At 40.5% G+C, this 21,917-nt stretch overlaps 3 protein-coding genes and 1 non-coding gene across 4 annotated transcripts in view; all 4 read right to left on the bottom strand.

Annotated features, from left to right (window-relative positions):
- The window catches only part of LOC142370785 (NLR family CARD domain-containing protein 3-like), a 390,613-nt gene that overhangs the window by 160,647 nt on the left and 208,049 nt on the right, over positions 1-21,917 (bottom strand). The gene's annotated exons all lie outside the window — the stretch shown is intronic.
- On the bottom strand, positions 1,949-7,902 carry sgf29 (SAGA complex associated factor 29). Its single transcript, XM_075453283.1, has 9 exons — positions 7,830-7,902; positions 7,330-7,410; positions 7,184-7,259; positions 5,898-6,035; positions 5,697-5,817; positions 3,991-4,137; positions 3,869-3,904; positions 3,585-3,747; positions 1,949-2,550 (listed from the first exon to the last, which is right to left on the bottom strand). The coding sequence occupies exons 2-9, from the start codon at positions 7,393-7,395 to the stop codon at positions 2,434-2,436; spliced, it is 864 nt and encodes a 287-aa protein (XP_075309398.1). The 5' UTR covers positions 7,396-7,410; positions 7,830-7,902; the 3' UTR covers positions 1,949-2,433.
- Positions 8,955-10,598, bottom strand: nupr1b (nuclear protein 1b). The gene is made up of 3 exons (XM_075453284.1): positions 10,387-10,598; positions 10,098-10,233; positions 8,955-9,277 (listed from the first exon to the last, which is right to left on the bottom strand). Exons 1-2 carry the CDS (start codon positions 10,481-10,483, stop codon positions 10,106-10,108), a joined length of 225 nt encoding a protein of 74 aa, XP_075309399.1. The 5' UTR covers positions 10,484-10,598; the 3' UTR covers positions 8,955-9,277; positions 10,098-10,105.
- On the bottom strand, positions 12,829-12,902 carry trnan-guu (transfer RNA asparagine (anticodon GUU)). Its single transcript has one exon. It is a non-coding gene; the product is annotated as a tRNA-Asn (tRNA).

Below are 21,917 nucleotides of genomic sequence, written 5' to 3'. Positions count from 1 at the left end.
GGACTGACCACACACAAGCCCTCTACAAGAAGGGCCAGAGTCGCCTCCACCTGCTGAGGAGACTGAGGTCCTTCGGTGTGTGCGGGACTCTCCTCAGGACTTTCTACGACTCTGTGGTAGCTTCAGCCATTTTCTACACTGTGGTCTGCTGGAGAGGGGGCAGCACGGGCAGAGACAGAGGGAGACTGAACAAACTGATCAGGAGAGCGAGCTCTGTCCTGGACTGTCCCCTGGGTGAGAGGAGGATGTTAGCTGAGCTGACATCCGTCATGGACCACTCCTCTCACCCCCTCCATGACACTGTGGGCAGGGGTGGAGCAGTGGTTTTAAATGTGGGGGTGTTACAGGAGGGGCACGTGAGCGCCACATCAAGCCCAGAGACACGACGCTGAACTTGGCATCCGATTCTCGATTTAAATGGATGGGCATAAAGGGCCATTGCACAGCATTTTTTGCATTTTGATCGCCCTAAACTGGGTCCTGTATGGAAACTACAATAGTTACTCTGCTCAAATCTGGATATAATTATTCTAAAGAGCCTATAAATTCATTAAAACCTTGTTTGGGATTTGTGAAACCTTTTTCTGATTTGTGAAAATGCAGAACAGGGCCATTTAATAATGGAATTATTCTAAAGAGGGCACAGAGTCTTTAAAACACATTGTATGTTGGTGCACTACGAGGGTGGGCAAACCGTTAATATAATACATCCATGGGGCAAACGGGTTTACCTTTGGAAAATGTGGGGGGGTGAAATCATCTTGCCGTAAAAGTGGGGGTGTCGAAACACCCCCACCCCCCACGGGTGTGACGCCCATGACTGTGGGGTCCCTGTACAGCTCCTTCAGCAGCAGACTTTTACATCCACGGTGCAAGGAGAGGTTTCCTTCATCCCAGCAGCTGTCAGACTTTACTGATCATGTTGTTGCCTTTCCCATGATAATCATACAGAGATTTTTCTTTACCCGTATTATTATTTATATTTTATTCATTTCAACTTCACAATGTGCAATATTATTTATACTAGGTCACTTTACTTTTTAGTACTTACTTTTTTTTTCTCTTACTTTTTAGTACTTGTTTTTCTCTTTTAAAAAAATGTTTATCTTTTTTAATTTCTTGTTTCATGTCTATTGTTGCTGCTGTGACAAGTGAATTTCCCCGTTGTGGGATAAATAAAGTACAATCTAATCTAATCTAAATAGAACAAACTCTTTATAGAATTAGTATGATGGGGCTTATAGTTAATTTTATATGGGTACCAGCGAATTATGGAGTTGAGGGAAATGAAATGGCAGATAGAATGGCTAAACAGTGTAAAACGAGTATTGATTGATATTAATGTAAGACTGAGTGTAAAAGAGGTTATAAAACAAAAAAATGGAAGAAAGAAAAGGAAAATAGGGAAAATGAGAAGATCAGAAAGAAGTAGGAGAGAAGAGACGATTATATCACTTCTTAGAATTGGACATAATGGATTGAATAAAAACCTATACATGATAGGAAAACATCAGTCAGGGAAATGTGAGCGTGGGGAAGATGAGATGATTGAACATGTTATTTTATATTGTAGGAATTATCAGGCTCAGAGAAATAATTTAGTTAGAAATCTTAGTAGGATGAAAATGAAATTGGATATATTAGATTTATTGCAAAAAGAATCAGGAAACAGAAGATATCAGGTTATTTTTTGTTATTTAAAACAGTAAGTTGTATAATAGAATTTAGTATATGTAAATATGTAAGAGTATATAAATGAGTGTATATGAGTAAGGTCTATGTAGATATATGGATGTGTATATATATGTATATAGACTTAGGCAATTGTCATGTGATCCCACTCCTTACCAGCTGGTGGCGGTAATGCTTCCATATGTTGTTTCCCAACCGCCATAAAAAAACGAAAAAGAGAGAGAGAGAAACGAAAAGAAGTCGAGATGTGACCACATTCTTTAAACCGACTTCTTTATTTTACTTTATCTAAACTGTTCTTTACATTTTCTTGTGCTGCTGCTTTTCTCTTTTTTCCATCAACGTCGTTTTTTTCTTTAAAAATATCTCAAAAGAGTTGAATTTAAAAGCAGATCCGGCAGAAATCGTCCCTGTGGAGGAGGTGAGAAGGCCGTAAAGAAGAGACCGAAACTCACAAAACTCACAAAACAGAATACAGATGAGGCAGAAAACAGAAGAGCGGTTGCAGTTCCTCTTCTGGCCAGCAGGCGGAGCTCCAGGAAAAACCCTCGAAGCTGAAGGAAAAAAATTTTCAAACCCAAACTGAAGTCTTTCGGGTCTGTTTGGTCCACTTCAAAGACATCGGAGCAGGATGGAAACTAAAGTCGTCTCATAAAAATGGAAGAAAAAGAAAGAAACTGAAAGTGAAGGTCAGAAACGGGCTTCTTTTGGTCGGGTTCAGTGTTGGACTCCAGGCTTCCGTCACTTCTTCTTGTTCTCCTTGCAGGCCACCACGTACCGCTGCGCCACGTTGAGCGGGGGGGAGTAACCGTCCGCGTACGACGTGTCCTCGAACAGCACCATGTAGTCCTCCTGAGGCTGCGGGCACACACACAGAGGTCAAAGGTCAGAGGTTAAAGGTTAAAGGTTCGAGTACAGAAACTAGCATGAAGAGGATTTTACTCTGCAGTTTGAGAGGCAGAGCCTTCAGTTATCAGGCCCCTCTCTGTGGAACCAGCTGCCAGTTTGGGAGGCAGAGCCTTCAGTTATCAGGCCCCTCTCTGTGGAACCAGCTGCCAGTTTGGGAGGCAGAGCCTTCAGTTATCAGGCCCCTCTCTGTGGGACCAGCTGCCAGTTTGGGAGGCAGAGCCTTCAGTTATCAGGCCCCTCTCTGATGAAACCAGCTGCCAGTTTGGGAGGCAGAGCCTTCGGTTATCAGGCCCCTCTCTGTGGGACCAGCTGCCAGTTTGGGAGGCAGAGCCTTCAGTTATCAGGCCCCTCTCTGTGGAACCAGCTGCCAGTTTGGGAGGCAGAGCCTTCAGTTATCAGGCCCCTCTCTGTGGAACCAGCTGCCAGTTTGGGAGGCACAGCCTTCAGTTATCAGGCCCCTCTCTGTGGAACCAGCTGCCAGTTTGGGAGGCAGAGCCTTCAGTTATCAGGCCCCTCTCTGTGGAACCAGCTGCCAGTTTGGGAGGCAGAGCCTTCAGTTATCAGGCCCCTCTCTGTGGAACCAGCTGCCAGTTTGGGAGGCAGAGCCTTCAGTTATCAGGCCCCTCTCTGTGGAACCAGCTGCCAGTTTGGGAGGCAGAGCCTTCAGTTATCAGGCCCCTCTCTGTGGAACCAGCTGCCATTTTGGGAGGCAGAGCCTTCAGTTAGCAGAGCCTTCAGGATGGAGGTTTCTTCCCGTTCAAAGGTCTAAACGAAGCGTTATCGCCTGTTTTAACTCTCGTAGCTTCTCTAAACTCCAACAGTTGCTGTTAAAAACATGTGACCTGATTTCAATGTGGGGATGATGAAACATCTTAACTCGTTTCAAAGGATTCGAGTCGGGCACTGCCGGACGGACCCGTGACCTCGGCTCGGGTCGGACTCTGTGGAAGCGGAACCTAAGCATTGGCAGCTCTGAGCCTCACCCTGTGCGGCGGCGTGTGGATCAGGGCCCGGTAGAAGCAGGTGGTCTGCGGGTAGAGGGCCAGAACCAGCTGGTCCTTGCTGAACAGCGCCTCGGGGTCCGTCTCCGGGTTGGCCTTCCACTGCGGCAGCGGGATGATGCGCCGCCTGCTCAGCGTGTGTCTCCTGCTCAGAGAAGAAGAAGAAGAAGGTTCAGGCAGATGCAACAACCTGATGCTGCGACCACCGTCACCGTGGCGACCGCATCCATCTGAGGCTGTTAAACAGGCGGCGAAGCAGAACTCACTCTTTGCCCTCCTCGTCGATGTCGTCCACTTCGTACCTGCGACAGAGAAAGAGTCAGAGGGTTTCAGAGCGTCAACGCGCTCCTGAACGCGCTGGTGTGTGCGGCGTGCGTGGCGTGCTCACTTGTTGGTGGAGTGGTTGTAGCTGACCACCTCGGCCAGGATCCACTGCTCGTCTCCGTCCACCGCCTTCACCCTCGCCGCCACCTTGTCGCCCTGCTTGGCCACGTAGTCGCTGCTGGCCGGGATGGCGCCGCACAGCGAAGGCGGGCTGGAGGGGGAGGAGACGTTACTGCTGCTGATTGGTGCTCAAACAGGAAGGAAAACAGCTTTCACCCATTCAACAGAGACTTTTCCAACTCAGGCTGAAAGAAATCCAACATTTACAGGATTATATGGAACTTCTGCTAAAATAAAGAGACTTTACATTAAAAAAAACAACTCTTTTTAAAGGGAATTACTGTCTGAATATTGATGTAAAACTGCATTTTCGCTGCTTTCATCAACGTCGTCTCAGAGAAGAAAATTCTATTTTTTGTTCAAGTTGTTTTTGGCTTTTTCATTAAATCTGAAAAAATCTTTATAAGTTCTGTCTTCAGCTTCTGAAACGTAACGAGAAACCAAAAAAGTTTCCTTCAAATGAAAGAATAAATCGTTTTTTTATTAGTTTGAGCCCCAATTTAAAGGGACAGTTCGCCTCTTCTTACATGAAGCTGTGTAACATCCCATATCAGCAGCATCATTTCTGAACATCTTCTTACCCCCTGCTGCGTCCTGTGAGCAGAGTTCCAGCCTCGTTTTGGTGCTGATGAAGGTAGTCCGGCTAGTTGGCTGGGGTTTAAAAGATAAAGCGTTTTGCTTCTCAGAACAATATGCGTTCAACAGAGTAATACATTTGCATCACAAAATGGTTCTCCAGGAAAAAGTCAGACCTCACAATCTCTTGGCCCTATTTTCTCTCCCTTCATATCACTGCCTGCTGTGCAGACCGAGCAGCAAACACTGTAACAGGCGCGGCTGTCGGCAGGCGGCAGCAGGCAGTGATACGAAGGGAGAGAAAATAGCGCCAAGCGATTGTGAGGTCTGACTTTTTCCTGGAGAACCATTTTGTGATGCAAATGTATTACTCTGTTGAATGCATATTGTTCTGAGAAGCAGAACGCTTTATTTTTTAAACCCCAGCCAACTAGCCGGACTACCTTCATCAACACCAAAACGAGGCTGGAACTCTGCTCACAGGACGCAGCAGGGGGTAAGAAGATGTTCAGAAATGATGTTGCTGATGTGGGATGTTACACAGCTTCATGTCAGAAGAGGCCAACTGTCCCTTTAAACCTGTAATGATTTAATAGATAAAAAGAAAGGACAGACTTTATTGATCTCAGGCTGGAAAACAGAACCAGAACCAGAATCTGAAGCATCAACACTCAGTGAAAGCTGCTCCAGAGTCCTGATCTTTTCCTGATCTCTTACTCTGAGAAATATTTGCTGAACTTCTTGATGATTCTCTGATGGAGTTTGGCCCAAAGTGGTGAGCCATGACCCGTCCTTGTTGGAGAGGCTGAACCTTTGGTGGATGCTGCTGTTATACCCAATCCTGACACCCTCACCTGTCTGCTGGTTGGACAAGCTTCCAGAATCCTGTAGATTCTGTAAACTTTCCGTCTCTCTGTGACTCCAGAACAACTTTCACTGAGTATTGCTGCATCAGGTTCTACATTTGGTTCTGTTTTCTAAAAACAAAGAAGTCGCTCAAACTAACTTAAACTGATTAAACGTCAGATTTAATCCCAAACACACGCGTCACGCCGGTCAGGACGGAGCTGATACCTCTCTCCGGGTTTGCCGATCCACAGCGGGAGCGTCATGGCCGACTGCTGCAGCAGCGTCATCAGGACGCCGCGCCTCATGGTCTTCCTCGGGGGGTCGCTGTACACCTCCATCCTGGCAGCTGAAAGAAAAGGAACAGCAGAAGCTGCAGAGCTGCAGGAGCAGAGCTCAGAGTCTGAGGGGAATCTGAGGCGGGCGTACCGATCCTCCGCTCCTCCAGCAGCGACTTGATTTCTGCAATCTTATCCAGAGCGTGACGCAGGATGCTGCACTCTGCCTCGGCGTCTGCTTTGGCCGTGGTGTACAGGCCCCTCAGTTTGGTGCGGTAGTACGGAGAAGCTGAAAGAGACGGAGGAAAAGGTCCAGCAGCCGTAAACAGGCTGTGAGAATGTGGGAGGCTGTTTCCACCTGGTGTTCACATGGTGTTAAAGCTGTGAAAACACTCAGGACACCTTTACATGCGAGTGTGGACGCTCCACAGACGGACCGTGTTGTGGCCATTTATGTTTGTAAATCATAAGTTCTATCGATTTAGTTTTCTTTGGGCAGTTAGAATATACTTTAGTTAAGTTTGGAATCAAAATCTGCAATCAATTTTTATATTTGAAATTGTTTAGATTATTTTGGTAACTTTTAGACCCTCCCATTAATCAGAGAGATTAAGAACCCAATAATGTGTGAAGACGCCTGCTGATGGTTTACAGTCTGTGATATGTTCAGAGAATATAAAGCCAGCAGAGCTCTTAGATCCAAGGACTCAGGTCAGCTGGTCCAGTCCAGAGTCCAGACTAAACATGGAGAAGCAGCATTTAGCTGTTATGCTGCAAACAAGTGGAACAAACTGCCAGTGGAGATTAACCTTTCACCAAATGGAGACATTTTTAAATCCAGGTTAAAAACATTTCTGTTCTCATGTGTCTATGCATGAAATCTGCACGATATCTGTGAACTTATCTGGACTGTTGCTGGTTTTTAAATTAATTTAAATGGTTTTATTTGTTTCTCTTTATATTCTTTTATTTTAATGATTTTATTTGTTTCTCTTTATATTCTTTTCTGTATTTTTAATGCTTCTTCCACTCCCTGCTGCAATGCTTTTATTTTATGTAAAGCACTTTGAATTGTTTGTATATGAAATGTGCTATATAAATAAATTTGATTTGATTTATTTAGCGCGATATAAATAAAAATGAATTGAATTCACTTTGGTTCTGACTGAACGAGCAGCTGAACACAGTTTTTATCTGAAAACCAGCTCTAATTCGCATACTGAGAAACGGCCGATATTTGTTTTAATTTGGCGCTTTATAAATAAAACTGAATTGAATTAAAATGTGATCCTCTGAAGTAAAACCGGCTCAGTTATGGATGTGTAACGTCAGTTTTCCCCCTGGTATCCCCACTCTGACCCCATGTAACCTCCAGGTGTAAACAGCCTTAAACAGTGCTGGGTGCAGCAGGAGGGTGGTGAAAATGATGAGACTGACTTTTGTTTTCCGTCTGCATCCTCTCGTGGGTTTTCTGGATGTTGAGCAGGTTGTGTTCACTCCGGGACCTCTCCTCCTGCAACGGGACACCTGATTATTACTGCTGCACTCAGACACCTTCCAGGCGGATCTGCGGTGGGACTCACCTGCGTCTGTTTGATGAGCTGGTGGAGCTCAGTGAGCAGCTCTGCTATCTTTGTATCAGCCGACATGTCCGGAGCCCTAAGCTTCTCACACCCAAAACAGTTCAGGTTACAGCGGCGATGATAAACAAGAAGTTTGGCTGAAAATGTGTTAAAAGTGGCACATTTTTGACGGGAGTTCTGTTCCAACTTTGGAAATGAAGCCTCGCACACAGAAAGGAGCGGCGCTATGGTGTTGTTGGAAGATGTATCACTCCGTTTCTACCCGGCTTCCATAAAAACCTCAAATAATATTATTTTTAAAGTTAAATCAAAGAGTTTAAACAACATTACGGTGACTGCTGGGGTGCTAACGGACTGTGTTAGCATCTGTGTTGTATCGCTGAATAATTACATTAACGCTCATTCAACATAAACTGTAGCAATATAAATAGTGTCCTAAAACAACAATAATCGGATTGTAAGTCAGTTTTTATTCAGAAACAGTCCGTAAATTCACTCACCGTGCACGTTCATTTGTTTATTTACCGCTTACTTGCTAACTATGGACTAGCATCTACTTCTTCTTTGGTGTTCATAGAAAGTCGATCCACTCGAGTTAATACGCACACCGCCATCAGGCCCCCCGCTGGCCGGAGGTGGGTACTGCATAACTGGCACAAATGGCATAAAAACAATCTTTTCCTGGAAAGTTGACGTCATAACACGATTTTCTTTTTAAAAGAAGTTTCACCAGAAACAAACATGTTTGTGAAATATATCCAAACAAGAACCAAGTCACCTCAATGTGTTAATTTCATTAGAATTCACACACAGAAAAATGTTAATGGAGAAAAACTCTGACTTTTACCCCAAAAATGTTGCATTTCCAAAAACAATCAATTCAAATTTTTACACTAAATCTACCCCGTAAACTCTGTTACCTCAGAATAAACTGTTGTGGATAGTCTCAGTTCTTGAGGTGCTGCAGATGAAACCTTCATTTATTTATTGAATACAGGGAAACTAACCAACACATTGGTCCGATTTAATTTATACCAAGTTAAAATAATTTTACATTAGAAGACATAATTTTTTACAATGATAACTGATCTTTATTCTGTGCTGTCAATTTCCTCATTTGGAAAATATTCAGCTTCTCTTTTCCTTCTTTTGAAAGTGAATTTAAGTCTTTATTCAAAGCTCTTATCTTTACAAATAAAGAGTATCAGTACCATTTTTCTGGTAAAACAACTTTCCTTTTTACTCTTAAAGATTTTAACACAACAAATCTGTATTTTTCTGAATATTAAAGCTGAATCTTTAACCATGTGATCAGTTCTGTTTATTGTGATTAATGGAGAATGACTTATTTTCCATTTTAACCTCCTTACATGCAGGAAAAAGGCTAATTCTCATGTGTTTGTCAAGCGTTGAGTCAGAAAACTTAATTCCTTTAAGAATTTATTTCACAAAAACTAATAAAAAAGGTGATAAAATAGTTAATTAATTCCTATTAATTGGTAAATTGATTATTTCAGCCCATGTGGACGATCGTGTCCTGCATTCGGTTGTTAATTTGTAGTTTTTAAATAATATTTAAAGTAAACTGCTGCAGGTGGAACACAATAAAAGAAACACCAACACTCTGAAGTCCTTTAAAACTTTAATAATAGTAAAAATGTTTAAAAACAACCATTTAAAAAGGTCAGCCAGCTGCCGCACCACAACCACAGGTGCACCGTGGCGGTCCGAGCCGCCGCTCAGGTGCACCCCAACACAGGTGGGAGCCTCACAACACCTTCGGGCGGAGGAGCCGCACCACAGGCCCACGCCTGCGTCTGCAGGCTCCTGGCCACGCCCAGGTTTTAACCCCGCCCAGCGGAGCGCCAACACGCTCCTGCCGTCCGCACGTCTCGTTCCGTCGCCATGGAGGCCGTGGTCGGTTTCCGGGAAAGGCCGTCCGAGTAGCCTTGGAGTAAAAACACCAGAGTTAGCCTGAGAATTTAAACGTCAAGTCTGCCTCTAAAACGCTCAAAGCACCAAGAAAACAGCCGGGATTCAAAAAGCAGGATTAACCTGTAACCCTTCAGAGAAATAAATGACCAAATGTGGATATTTCACAGCTAATAAAGGTCAAAAGCAACTTTTAGTCATAAAAATACTTCTGGAAATTGTTTAAACTTGAAAACAGAGCAAATAAAAGTGAGTATTTGCAGCAACCAAAGGGTTAGCTCATATGATTATAGCCTGGCAGCCATGAGCTCACTGTGGAAACAGGGCAGCGACTTAAGGGCGTTTTCATGGCTTAGAAATAGAAAATTTGCCCGACGTCCATATTTGACCATGCTGATCTCATTAAGAATTTCGTCAGCTTGAAGTTTTTACGAGTTCAAAGTGGTAAAAAAGTCATAAAATTATGCATTAAGTTGATAATTCACAGGTAAAACAGAGACTCTCAAATTCGGCCGAGTTAGATTTTAACAAAAAGCTAAAAAGAGAAGTGTTGTTTGGGTCCAAAGTCAGATGAGTTGCTACGTGGAGGAGCAGCTTAATGAGCAGGTGTCAGGTTTCAAAGCGGCCACGCCCACTTTCAACGTTCCAAACAACAGATATCTTATAAAACTTTGTCAAATTAAACTTAAAACCCTTTTTAGTTGAGCTTTGGTTTACTGTGGAGTTATTTAACTTCTCTAAAAACACAATCTAATAACCAGTCTTCAGTTCGGCTCTGAGTTCTGCGGACATAAACAGACGGGTTGGTGTTTATTTGGGTAAATGCTCAGGCCCACCTCAGCGCTCACGCCTTCGCTTTCTTCTCGCTGTTCTGGAGTTTCTCCACGATCTTGCGCTCATGGCCAGCGGGGAGGTGTCTGTTGGTGTTGTCGCTGGCCTCCTTCTTGGTCCTGCCTTTGCGGGACGAACCCTCTGCAACGCAAAAACATGAAAAACACGCCTCAGATTAAACAATGTTCGGAGTTCAGGAGACTTTCTGCTCCTCGGCTTTGTTAGTTAACGGCCGAATAACGGCCCGAATTTCGAATTCCGGCCGTTTTTCTGGCCCGAATAACGGCCCCTCACCTGTGTACTTGTCGGTCAGGCTGTAGTAATCGTACTCATCGTAGTGCTCCTCCTCGAAGCTGGAGGGCTTCAGGTTTTTCACCTCGACGTGGCTCATATCTGCTTCGGTTTCTCCGACAGTTGGTCAGGAAGCTTCAGGAGTTTGGAAGTGTTTGGTCTTCGGGTTTTCTCGGCGCGCTGCTCGGCTCCACTCGGCTTGTTGTCGGTCCTGCTTCTGGACGGGCTTTTATAGGCTGGTGCCCAGCTCCTCCTCATCCTCCTCTTCCTCCCCATCCTCGCGCCTGACTCCGCCCGCAGGTGTCCTCTTTCTGTGGGGCAAACTTTGCATCAGAAACCTGTATGGAAGTTTTTCTGTGCCATCATAGTTTGGATGCGAATTTCTAGTATCGAATTTTTACAGCATCAAAACCAGACTTTGAATTTGAAAAACCAACAGTGGAAAAAAAAAAAATCAATTTCTAAAAACAAAAATCAGTGGAAAAACATACACCATCTAAAAATTCAGTGGAAAAAAATTCAACTTCCAAAAATTCAGAGGAATTTTTGGCTTTTTAATTTTAAATATTTCATTATTTTGGAGCTTTTTCTCCAGCATGAACTTTTAATTTCTTTAATTTAATGTCTGAAATATTTAATTTTTCTGCTTAAATTTGACATTTTAGTCACAGAAATTTAAAATTAAGATTTTTTTTTCATGATTTTAAGTTTTCTTTATAAAATTTAAATGTAAATTATAATCTCTTCTTGCATGTTTGTGATAAAACTAGGATATAAACTTATATTTTTGGCTGTTTTCATGATGAGAGCATAACAATAAAAATTTGGATTTGAACCATTTTTCCTCAGTTTTTGTTCTGATTTCTACTTTTACCTGATTTATTTTTTTTACCTTTTTAGCAGAAACAGCTTCTTTTTTTTTTTAAATCTACATTTTGACTTTTTATGTTTTATTTTCATCTTGACTACTTTAAATTCTTTTTACCTTATTTCCAGATTCTTTTATTTTAATGTTCTTGTTTCAGGCTTTATTAGTAAATATCAATAACTTTTACTTATCAAACCATAATTATTGCACTTTTTAAGTGAAATAACATCATCTTGACCTGAATTAACTTGCCTTGTTGTTATATTTTAAAACTAAAGCAGGAGACAGACTTTCTTAACTTGTTTATAAGAAAATATTCTCATGTTACATCCTTTGATCTTGTTTTTTCTGGCTGTAAGTTGATGAAAAAGCGATTTTTTTTTATGGAGTTGGTTGACTCAGAGTTGGGATCAGAAGCTTCCCGCCTGCAGCAGGTCACAGCGACTCTTTATCTATCAGCAGCTGCAGGTTTCACACAGCCCTGACCTCATTAACTGTTCACCAGAGTCACCTGGATGAACCTCACCTGCTCTGAAATCCTGCAACACAAACTCAAACTCAAGTTCATTCAGTTTGTTGAAGCTGTGGTCAATAAGAATACATTTTTACCAAAATATGCATGAAATAAATTATAATAAATCTGTATTTTGTTTATGTTAACACCAAAATTATACATTTTTTTATGTTTTTAATCATTTTGACTGATTTACTCATAATTTTGACATTTAAACTGATGATTTTGGTCATTTTAAAAAGTCAGAATGGGACTTTTCAGCCTCGTATTGTCCATTTGAAACAAAGTTTTGACTTTTCTCTGAAATAATTATTTTTTTATCTCTTCAACTTTTATAAAAAGTCACATTTCTGAATTAACGAATGTCCGAGCGTCAGCCCGATTTTACACAACCAGTGCACACAGGACGCTGCAGGTCACAGATATCTGATCTCAGCTGAATATTAACTCCACTGAGGCTTCACTTCCTTATCTCACCTGGCTGTAAACAGCTAATGGAAGATAAACGCTGATGTAGGTCACTGATTTGTTTCATTCAGATAAGATGTGAGCGGGATATTTTTATGCTAATTTTTACATCCCCACGAGATCCGTTTATTTATATATAACAACATTAGATAGTTTTGTAATTTTTATTTAATCAAATCAAATCAAATGTATTTGTATTTTATATATTTAAATTTATTTATATAGTTTTTAGTTTGTTTTTTCCTGGAAAAATAATAAAAAAAGCTTTTAACAATCCTTCATTTAGGGTCGTGGACAAATTTTTGGCGATGAGACGCTTTCTCACGACTCAAATTTTTTAATTTAAACGGAAATGATGAGCAATGGTGGGCGGAGCCTGATCAGGCCACTGGGAGCTGACCAATCAGAGCAGAGTGGGCTGATACCGCCCCTTTACTGCTGTTTGCTTAACACACAACATGTTAAACTAAAAACTAGGGCTGGGCAACGATTAAAGTGTTTAATCTAATTAATCACATGATTTCCCTGATTAATCACGATTAATTGCAAAATCAGCTCCGGTGTGTGATATTTAATGATTAAAGAAAAACAGCTTCGTCCCTGGGTGGGCTTGAACCACCAACCTTTCGGTTAACAGCCGAACGCGCTAACCAATTGCGCCACAGAGACCTGCGTACAGAGGAGGCACAAAATGGTGTCCTAGTGTCTTTCCTGGGGTCGTTATCTAGGTGGATAAACAGTGTTATCTGTTAAATAAAGTCTAAAACTGTCTAAAACTAACACACTCAACAGACCACACAGGTAGAGATTATGCGCTCATTGTGGTAAAAACTAAACAAACGTGCATTATTTTAAAACTCAATGTCAGGAAAAGTGACAGATTCCCCCTTGGTGGCAGGGGCGAACCATCCCATATATTATTTGTATAATTTTATTATAAATAGGGCTGGGGAACGATTAAAATGTTTAATCTAATTAATCACATGATTTCCCTGATTAATCACGATTAATTGCATTTGTACGCAGAATCCAAAAATGAATCCAAAAGTAGCGTATAGCTTTTAGCATTTAGCTTTATTTTAAATGTGCTGCCATATAAATGAAAGTGCCATAACATTTGTTGTGCAAACACACTTTTAACATCAGCATCTTTCTGTAGTTTTTATGTAGAAGCCTCGCTCCACTGTCTGTTTCCTTGAATGACTTGCTGCTATCAGTTGTGTGTTTTGCCTTTAAGTGATATTTTAGACTGGAACTACTACGCTGAGAAGACAATTCAACTTGTCTGTGTTTACAGATGACTTTGGTTCTGTCGACTCCGCCGTCTGGAAGAACTTTAAAATGAAAATGGGCGAGTAAAAGTTCCGTACCCTTCTCCATGTTTGGTGGATCCGCCGATTACTTTCTTTTCCTGTTCCACAGCAGACAGCAGCAGACTTTTACAAAATAAAAGCCTGTGAGCAACAGACTTTTACAAAATAAAAGCCTGTGAGCAACAGACTTTTACAAAATAAAAGCCTGTGAGCAACAGACTTTTACAAAATAAAAGCATGTGAGCAACAGACTTTTACAAAATAAAATAAATAAGAAAACAGGGGCGGTCGGTGGCGTAGTGGGCTGAGCAGGCGCCCCATGTACAGAGGCTATAGTCCTCGCTACAGCTGGCCCCGGTTCCAGTCCAATATCGGACAGCCCTGTGCTGCGTGTTGTTCCCCCTCTCTCTGCTTCCTGTCTCTCTGAACTTTCCATTAAAGGCACAAAAGCCCCCAAAAAATGGTTAAAAATGAAAAAAAACTGTATTAATGCACGATAAAATATTTATCGATGTTAAATAATTAACAAGTTAATGCGATAATAACGAGTTAACTCGCCCAGCCCTACTAAAAAGAAAACCACAAAGAGCACAAATTATGGTCATAAATCACTTCATGGGAACTTTTTCCTCATAAATATTCTAAAAGTGTATCTTTCAACGTCAAAATGCCAAATATTTAAGTTCTTCGTCTCAGACAGGGACTAATTATTTGATCAGTGGGGTTTTTCAATCACTAAAAAGTGACCAAAGCTTTGCAGAGATCCAAAAGTCTAAACTGAGAAAGAAAATCAATCAATCAATCAATTATACTTTATTAATCCCCAAGGGGAAATTCCAAGCTTAAATGATCTAATTTAAGAGGCTTGAAGGTTCAGCTAATGTTTTGTAAAATGTTTTACTGTTTTTGTAATTTGTGCAGAAATCAGCCACTGTTGTATAACTTGTGATTCAGAGACATTTTTAAATGTTGGATTGTGATTATCATCTGATTATCTGATCACATGTTCCACCTGTTGGTGCTTTCTAAGTGAACGTGATGTTTTCTGCAACATGACCTCAGACTCGGGCCGCCGCCCAACCAGACATTAAACAATAACCAGGATGTTTGTCTGAGGGTGATGACTGCACAGTTTGTACAGGAGGACTTCTGCAACAGGACAAAGTTCCATCAGCAAAAGAAGATAGGCTGACTAACACACTAAAATCCTTTCAGCGGCTCATCTGTGTGCTCCTTTTAAAGGAAAACAAGGCCTTGAGCTGGACTTTAAGTGGAAAGTTTGACCTAAAGTCGATGTAATTCTGATCCGGAGAAGATAGTAAACATCACTTTTCTACATGGGAAAGTACACTGGAAAAAATCTAAATCTTACCAAGTATATATTTCTCATTGAGTATCTCATTACACTTGATAGATATAAGACACAATTGTCTAACAAGTACTATTTCAGCCAGATATAGGGACTTGTATGAAGACAATACATCTGGAATATCTTGTTAAGTGAAAAAGTCTTGAAAACAAATTGTTTTGAGTCATATTTCACATGAAACAAGCTTTTTTTTTCTTTTGAAGAGGTTTTTAAGCTAATTTCAAGATCACTTTTAACTCAAAAGTCCTAAATATCACATCTTATTTCAAGAAATCTTGACAAGCCGATTTTCACTAGTTCCATTGGCAGATTTTTTTGCTTATTTCAAGCAAAAACGTCTTGTAATTGTTGTTTTTTTACTTATTTTTGGAGGGGCATTTTTTCCAGTGTAAAACAAAGACAAGCCGAGGCTGTGGTGACTCAGTAAAGTCAACAGAACTGACCTCAGATGAGACTTCAGACCGAAATATTGTGTGTTGGGAAGCTCCCCTGTGAATCTTATCTACACAGTCTGTGTTTTCTCTGAGCGGAGCGCTGACCCTGCAGGGTGAGGCCGGGCCTTTCAATAAAACAACCAAACAAAACCACTTCAGGCAGAGAAAACAAACACAGAGACACACCGTTCCAGAAATGTGTTGCTGAATTTAAAGGAATAAACACCAACTTTGGAAGACTTTCGGCTGAGGAACTAAAGGTTTGCAGCGAGTCTTTTGTTCTCAGAAGGGAAGGAAAAATAGTTTATTTTGTGCAACAAAGCTCAGGCACAAACCTTCTCTGGTTACTATTTGAATCTACCTTCATGTGCATCCACCTTGCCAGCACAATTCAGTTAAAAAGACGTAGAAAAGATGACCTTTAACCCTTGTGCAGTCTTAACAGCAGGAGAGAAGCTAACAGATGCTAACACAGCTGGATGTTACCTAGGAAGCTAACAGATTATAGCACAGCTGGATGTTAGCCAGGAAGCTAACAGATGTTAGCTCAGCTGGATGTTACTATGAAGCTAGCATATGCTAACATGCTGGATGTTAGCTAGGAAGCTAACAGATGTTAGCCCAGCTGGATGTTACTATGAAGCTAACATATGCTAACACAGCTGGATGTTAGCAAGGAAGCTAACAGATGTTTGCACAGCTGGATGTTATGACCTGTCCTACCAAAGCCCCAAAATAAAGCAACTTAATTGAATTTTAAATCCAAAATCTATTTTTATATGATGAAACCACCTGTTATTTATCTATTCAACTCAATTCAATACATTTTTTATCATGTATTTTTTGTTACACAATACAAAAAGATAATCACCAGTTTTCAGGATTACACTTTTTTTTTTTTGGTCAGTCGGACCAACAGTTTTCTTGTTTTCTCAGTTTTCTTTTACATAATAAAGGTTTATTATTGCTATTATACAAATGTGTAAGTAATTACTTCTGAATTAATTATATTGAAAGGGAAAAAAACAGTGAACTTTTTCCTGGTGTTTAAATGTTTTTATAATTCACGGGTCAAAAATGACCCATAAGACAATCTTTGTACCCTAGTGGTGTACAGCCCACATGGAGACATAAACAAAAACTAGAAAGAGCTGTTCCTGTGAAACAGCAGTGAGAATGCTTATGAGCTGAACGGGGATAGCTGACCATGCTAAAAAAGCTGAAAATAGTTCAATTTTAGTTGTAAAAACTGTTTATAAGGTATTGGTTGAAGGAATTATGTGATTTTTGTGTACTACCAAACTTAACATTGGAGTTAGTCAGAGGTTGATCTTGGCTCAAGGCTCATAGCTGAAATTCTATAAATGTGAGCTCTTTAGTAGTTACATTGGCTGAAAGAGGACAATTTTTCCTACATTTTAAGGTACAATTTGTTTCTCTAAGTTAAACTGTATGAAAGCTGAGAGGAATTTGTTTGAAAAGACTGAAACATTTGAAACTTATGAGCACGCACTCAATTGTGTGCTCATTCATATCATCCCTTGAAATGTTATGACTTTTCCTAAAGGGACCCCATCATTAGAAAAAGTCTTTATTAAATGGGGTCCCTTTAGGAAAAGTCATAACATTTCAAGGGATGATATGAATGAGCACACAGTTGAGTGCATGCTCATAAGTTTCAAATGTTGGAAAAGAAAAAGCAACAATACCTCCTCGACCAATGGGATGAGTGTATTCTGTATCGTCATACTTGTGTGTCAATATACTGTCAGCTCATTGGTCGCAGAGCAGATGCAATTCCGTGCATTTTAATCACAAAAGAGGTCAAACATACTCTGAAAAGTAGCATTTATTTAAAAAAAAAAAAGTAAGTGTTTCATAGGGATGTGGCCGTCTTGAAATTGCCAAGATATTGGTCACATGATCATAGATCAGACGCACCATTACAAAGCCAACGGGGTCACAAGAAATGTGTTCACCAACTGCTAAAGACTGCTAACAAATAAAGCTTACCAGAAAACTATTAGCCTACCATGCAGTCCTGTTGTATAACAGAACTAAAACCGACTTAGATGGTAATAGATGGTAATAGATGGTAATATCTGTACACGGTCATAAACTTATTTGCCGTTTGTTTAAAATAGTTATGATTGGCTCGGTATGGGAGCAATTTGAATGTGCCCTCGGCACAAGACACGAGCTATAATAATGCACATAATGAATAATACCTTAGTTCCTATTGACATTTTTGATAAGCACGTCCCATGCTACAAGTGCATGAACTTTCCCACGCTGTGGGACAGCTCAGGTAAGCTAGTTTCCACAGTTCCTAGCTAGTCGGTGTTACAACCTCGCAACTCTTGCACAATACGGTATACCCTGGCACAATTTTCATGTTGATTGTGTATATTCTAATTACTGGTGTCTTGTTTTTTTTCTCCTCCTCTTCCTTTTTCTTCTTCCTTTTTTGGTTCCCAGAGAGATAATTTCGCTTCATTGTCAGTTCTAGGTATTTGCACTTGACTTGACGCTGTCGCTGATGCAGCCAACCAATGGGAAGGGGGGGCCCCCTCGAGCTGGGGTATTTCGACTACACTGTCGTTGCGCTTTTCGGCCATCGCATGCTCTAGGGAGGCGCTCTTGCTGCCCTCGCAGCAAAGCCCTTCATGCAGATGACTGCGCATTATTATGAAGCTATTTAAAATCATCATTGCTGTTGATTACATAACCTGTCTTATTGGCATGCATGTTTGTTTGATTCATGTTGCATTTATATCAGACTTTTCTTTCAATTAAAAAAAACAAACAAAAAAAAAACAAAACATAACCTGTTGTCCTTGTCCTAGGCAATTGCCTACATTGCCTACCTTAACGCAACGGGCCTGGACGGGTGCTGTTGTTTCTAAATACGGGACGGTTCCGTTTTTCAAGGGACGGTCGGCAACCCTACCCGTAACGGAGTTCTGTTAAAGCTGCACCTTCAAGTTCAGGATCAACAAGTTCTTTATTTGTGAGTTTCACTCAGTCACAAAAACTCTGCTTTCACCTCCTGGTTGGATTTAGGCAATAAGGTCACTTGGTTAGGGTTAGGAAACGATCACGGTTGGGGCTAAAATACATTCTTCTTACGATGCAACCATGGTCCTCGTGGATGTCATTTAGCTTTTTCCCTTTGTTACACATAACTGGGGCTGTCAGAAATAATTAATAACGGGTTAACAGAACTGCCACGAATCTCTTTGACACAAGATAAACGTAGGCGAGTTCTGTTAATGTGACTGTTGGAAGAGATGCAACTTAATACGGTGGTTCACTGAAAAAAACAACTCATAAGATTTACTTAAAAAACCCTTTGTAAGTATTTGCACTCAAATTATTTAAGTAATATTTAATGCTGCAATATGAAGTAAATTTTACTTACCATAAAACATAACAGTTTTGAAGATATTAAGTAACATTTACCTAAGTTTTAAGTTGTATTTATTTAAACAAATGAAGTAAAGTCTACTTGTTTTTCATGGGCAGGAACATCATTTTACTCAAAATGTTAAATAAATTTGATATATCTGTAGTATTTGCTGTTATGAAGTAACTTAGTAGATTTTAACGATACACTTTCAGAGTAAAGTTTAAGTAGTATTTCTAGGTTTATGTACATACAACTATTAAACATTTAAATTGTATGAGGAAACCTAAGTAAAACTTACTCTTCCCCCATAATTCATGTGTTACGTTAATAAAATGTTTCATTTTACTTAAGAAGCTCTAGTTCTTACCGAATCTTAAAAAGGTAGAAATGATGACAGTTACTCTAAAAGAGTTTACTTCACCAAAAAGTCACTTTTTTCAGTGTTTCAAGCTAAAACGGAGAAAGAAAAGCATCTTTTGAATGGAAAGTTCATCTTCAAACGCTGCCAGGTGGCTCTCACAAGCACCAAAGTCATCAGTGTTACTGAGTCTGTGGAGTCATAAATATCACTGCTAGCTAAAACACGGCTGACGCAGAGATGCTAAAGACAGCACATGACCACATATGCTCTCTTATCACTGCAAAGATTACAAAAAGGAGCTGGATCTCATAAAAAGTGTTATCTGACCGCCTGCCCGGGAGAAATGGTGTCGAAGGTTTGGCATGTTTGATGTTCCTTCACACGTGACTTACAGAGAATAAAGTCCACATTCAGATGTCATCAGATAACGTTTCATCATTCAGGAGGACAACAACACAACTGATGCCAAGTTCTGCTCAGAGGGCATTTATGAGCGGCTGATTTCTGTCTGTTTGTGGTTGTCTTTTGTGGTTGTTTTCTCTTTTTGGGATTCTTTTCTGCCTGTTTGGGATTCTTTTCTGTCTGTTTGGGATTCTTTTCTGTCTCTTTGGGATTCTTTTCTGTCTGTTTGGGATTCTTTTCTGTCTCTTTGGGATTCTTTTCTGTCTGTTTGGGATTCTTTTCTGTCTCTTTGGGATTCTTTTCTGTCTGTTTGGGATTCTTTTCTGTCTTTGGGATTCTTTTCTGTCTGTTTGGGATTCTTTTCTGTCTCTTTGGGATTCTTTTCTGTCTGTTTGGGATTCTTTTCTGTCTCTTTGGGATTCTTTTCTGTCTGTTTGGGATTCTTTTCTGTGTCTTTGGGATTCTTTTCTGTCTGTTTGGGATTCTTTTCTGTGTCTTTGGGATTCTTTTCTGTCTGTTTGGGATTATTTTCTGCCTGTTTGGGATTCTTTTCTGTCTCTTTGGGATTCTTTTCTGTCTGTTTGGGATTCTTTTCTGTCTCTTTGGGATTCTTTTCTGTCTGTTTGGGATTCTTTTCTGTCTCTTTGGGATTCTTTTCTGTCTGTTTGGGATTCTTTTCTGTGTCTTTGGGATTCTTTTCTGCCTGTTTGGGATTCTTTTCTGTCTCTTTGGGATTCTTTTCTGCCTGTTCGGGATTCTTTTCTGTCTGTTTGGGATTCTTTTCTGTCTCTTTGGGATTCTTTTCTGCCTGTTTGGGATTCTTTTCTGTCTGTTTGGGATTCTTTTCTGTCTGTTTGGGATTCTTGTCTGTCTGTTTGGGATTCTTTTCTGCCTGTTTGGGATTCTTTTCTCTCTCTTTGGGATTCTTTTCTGTCTGTTTGGGATTCTTTTCTCTCTCTTTGGGATTCTTTTCTGTCTGTTTGGGATTCTTTTCTCTCTCTTTGGGATTCTTTTCTGTCTCTTTGGGATTCTTTTCTGTCTGTTTGGGATTCTTTTCTGTCTCTTTGGGATTCTTTTCTGCCTGTTTGGGATTCTTTTCTGTCTGTTTGGGATTCTTTTCTGTCTGTTTGGGATTCTTTTCTGCCTGTTTGGGATTCTTTTCTGTCTTTTTGGGATTCTTTTCTGTCTGTTTGGGATTCTGTTCTGCTTGTTTGGGATTATTTTCTGCCTGTTTGGGATTCTTTTCTGTCTCTTTGGGATTCTTTTCTGCCTGTTTGGGATTCTTTTCTTTCTCTTTGGGATTCTTTTCTGTTTGGGATTCTTTTCTGCCTGTTTGGGATTCTTTTCTGTCTCTTTGGGATTCTTTTCTGCCTGTTTGGGATTCTTTTCTGTCTGTTTGGGATTCTTTTCTTTCTCTTTGGGATTCTTTTCTGCCTGTTTGGGATTCTTTTCTGTCTCTTTGGGATTCTTTTCTGCCTGTTTGGGATTCTTTTCTTTCTCTTTGGGATTCTTTTCTGTTTGGGATTCTTTTCTGCCTGTTTGGGATTCTATTCTGCCTGTTTGGGATTCTTTTCTGTCTGTTTGGGATTCTTTTCTGTCTCTTTGGGATTCTTTTCTGTCTCTTTGGGATTCTTTTCTGTCTGTTTGGGATTCTTTTCTGTCTCTTTGGGATTCTTTTCTGTCTGTTTGGGATTCTTTTCTGTCTCTTTGGGATTCTTTTCTGTCTGTTTGGGATTCTTTTCTGTCTCTTTGGGATTCTTTTCTGTCTGTTTGGGATTCTTTTCTGTGTCTTTGGGATTCTTTTCTGTCTGTTTGGGATTCTTTTCTGCCTGTTTGGGATTCTTTTCTGTCTCTTTGGGATTCTTTTCTGCCTGTTTGGGATTCTTTTCTGTCTGTTTGGGATTCTTTTCTGTCTCTTTGGGATTCTTTTCTGCCTGTTTGGGATTCTTTTCTGTCTGTTTGGGATTCTTTTCTGTCTGTTTGGGATTCTTGTCTGTCTGTTTGGGATTCTTTTCTGCCTGTTTGGGATTCTTTTCTCTCTCTTTGGGATTCTTTTCTGTCTGTTTGGGATTCTTTTCTGTCTGTTTGGGATTCTTTTCTGTCTCTTTGGGATTCTTTTCTGCCTGTTTGGGATTCTTTTCTGTCTGTTTGGGATTCTTTTCTGTCTCTTTGGGATTCTTTTCTGTCTCTTTGGGATTCTTTTCTGTCTGTTTGGGATTCTTTTCTGTCTCTTTGGGATTCTTTTCTGCCTGTTTGGGATTCTTTTCTGTCTGTTTGGGATTCTTTTCTTTCTCTTTGGGATTCTTTTCTGTCTGTTTGGGATTCTTGTCTGTCTGTTTGGGATTCTTTTCTGCCTGTTTGGGATTCTTTTCTCTCTCTTTGGGATTCTTTTCTGT

The sequence above is a fragment of the Odontesthes bonariensis genome, chromosome 21 (genome assembly GCF_027942865.1).
Source record: "Odontesthes bonariensis isolate fOdoBon6 chromosome 21, fOdoBon6.hap1, whole genome shotgun sequence".
NCBI classification, from domain to species: Eukaryota; Metazoa; Chordata; class Actinopteri; order Atheriniformes; family Atherinopsidae; genus Odontesthes; species Odontesthes bonariensis.
Note: the sequence above shows the minus strand (reverse complement) of the source record. Positions and strands in the feature narration are given on the sequence as shown.

What these genes read in the sequence shown, in the direction of transcription:
- sgf29 (XM_075453283.1), bottom strand. Translation starts at nt 7,395, where the DNA reads ATGTCGGCTGATACAAAGATAGCAGAGCTGCTCACTGAGCTCCACCAG. An exon ending in AGCTCATCAAACAGACGCAG is followed by an intron (nt 7,260 to 7,329) that starts GTGAGTCCCACC and finishes GTCCCGTTGCAG; the next exon opens with GAGGAGAGGTCCCGGAGTGA. An exon ending in TCCACACGCCGCCGCACAGG is followed by an intron (nt 2,551 to 3,584) that starts GTGAGGCTCAGA and finishes GTGTGCCCGCAG; the next exon opens with CCTCAGGAGGACTACATGGT.
- nupr1b (XM_075453284.1), bottom strand. Translation starts at nt 10,483, where the DNA reads ATGAGCCACGTCGAGGTGAAAAACCTGAAGCCCTCCAGCTTCGAGGAG. An exon ending in CCTGACCGACAAGTACACAG is followed by an intron (nt 10,234 to 10,386) that starts GTGAGGGGCCGT and finishes TTTGCGTTGCAG; the next exon opens with AGGGTTCGTCCCGCAAAGGC.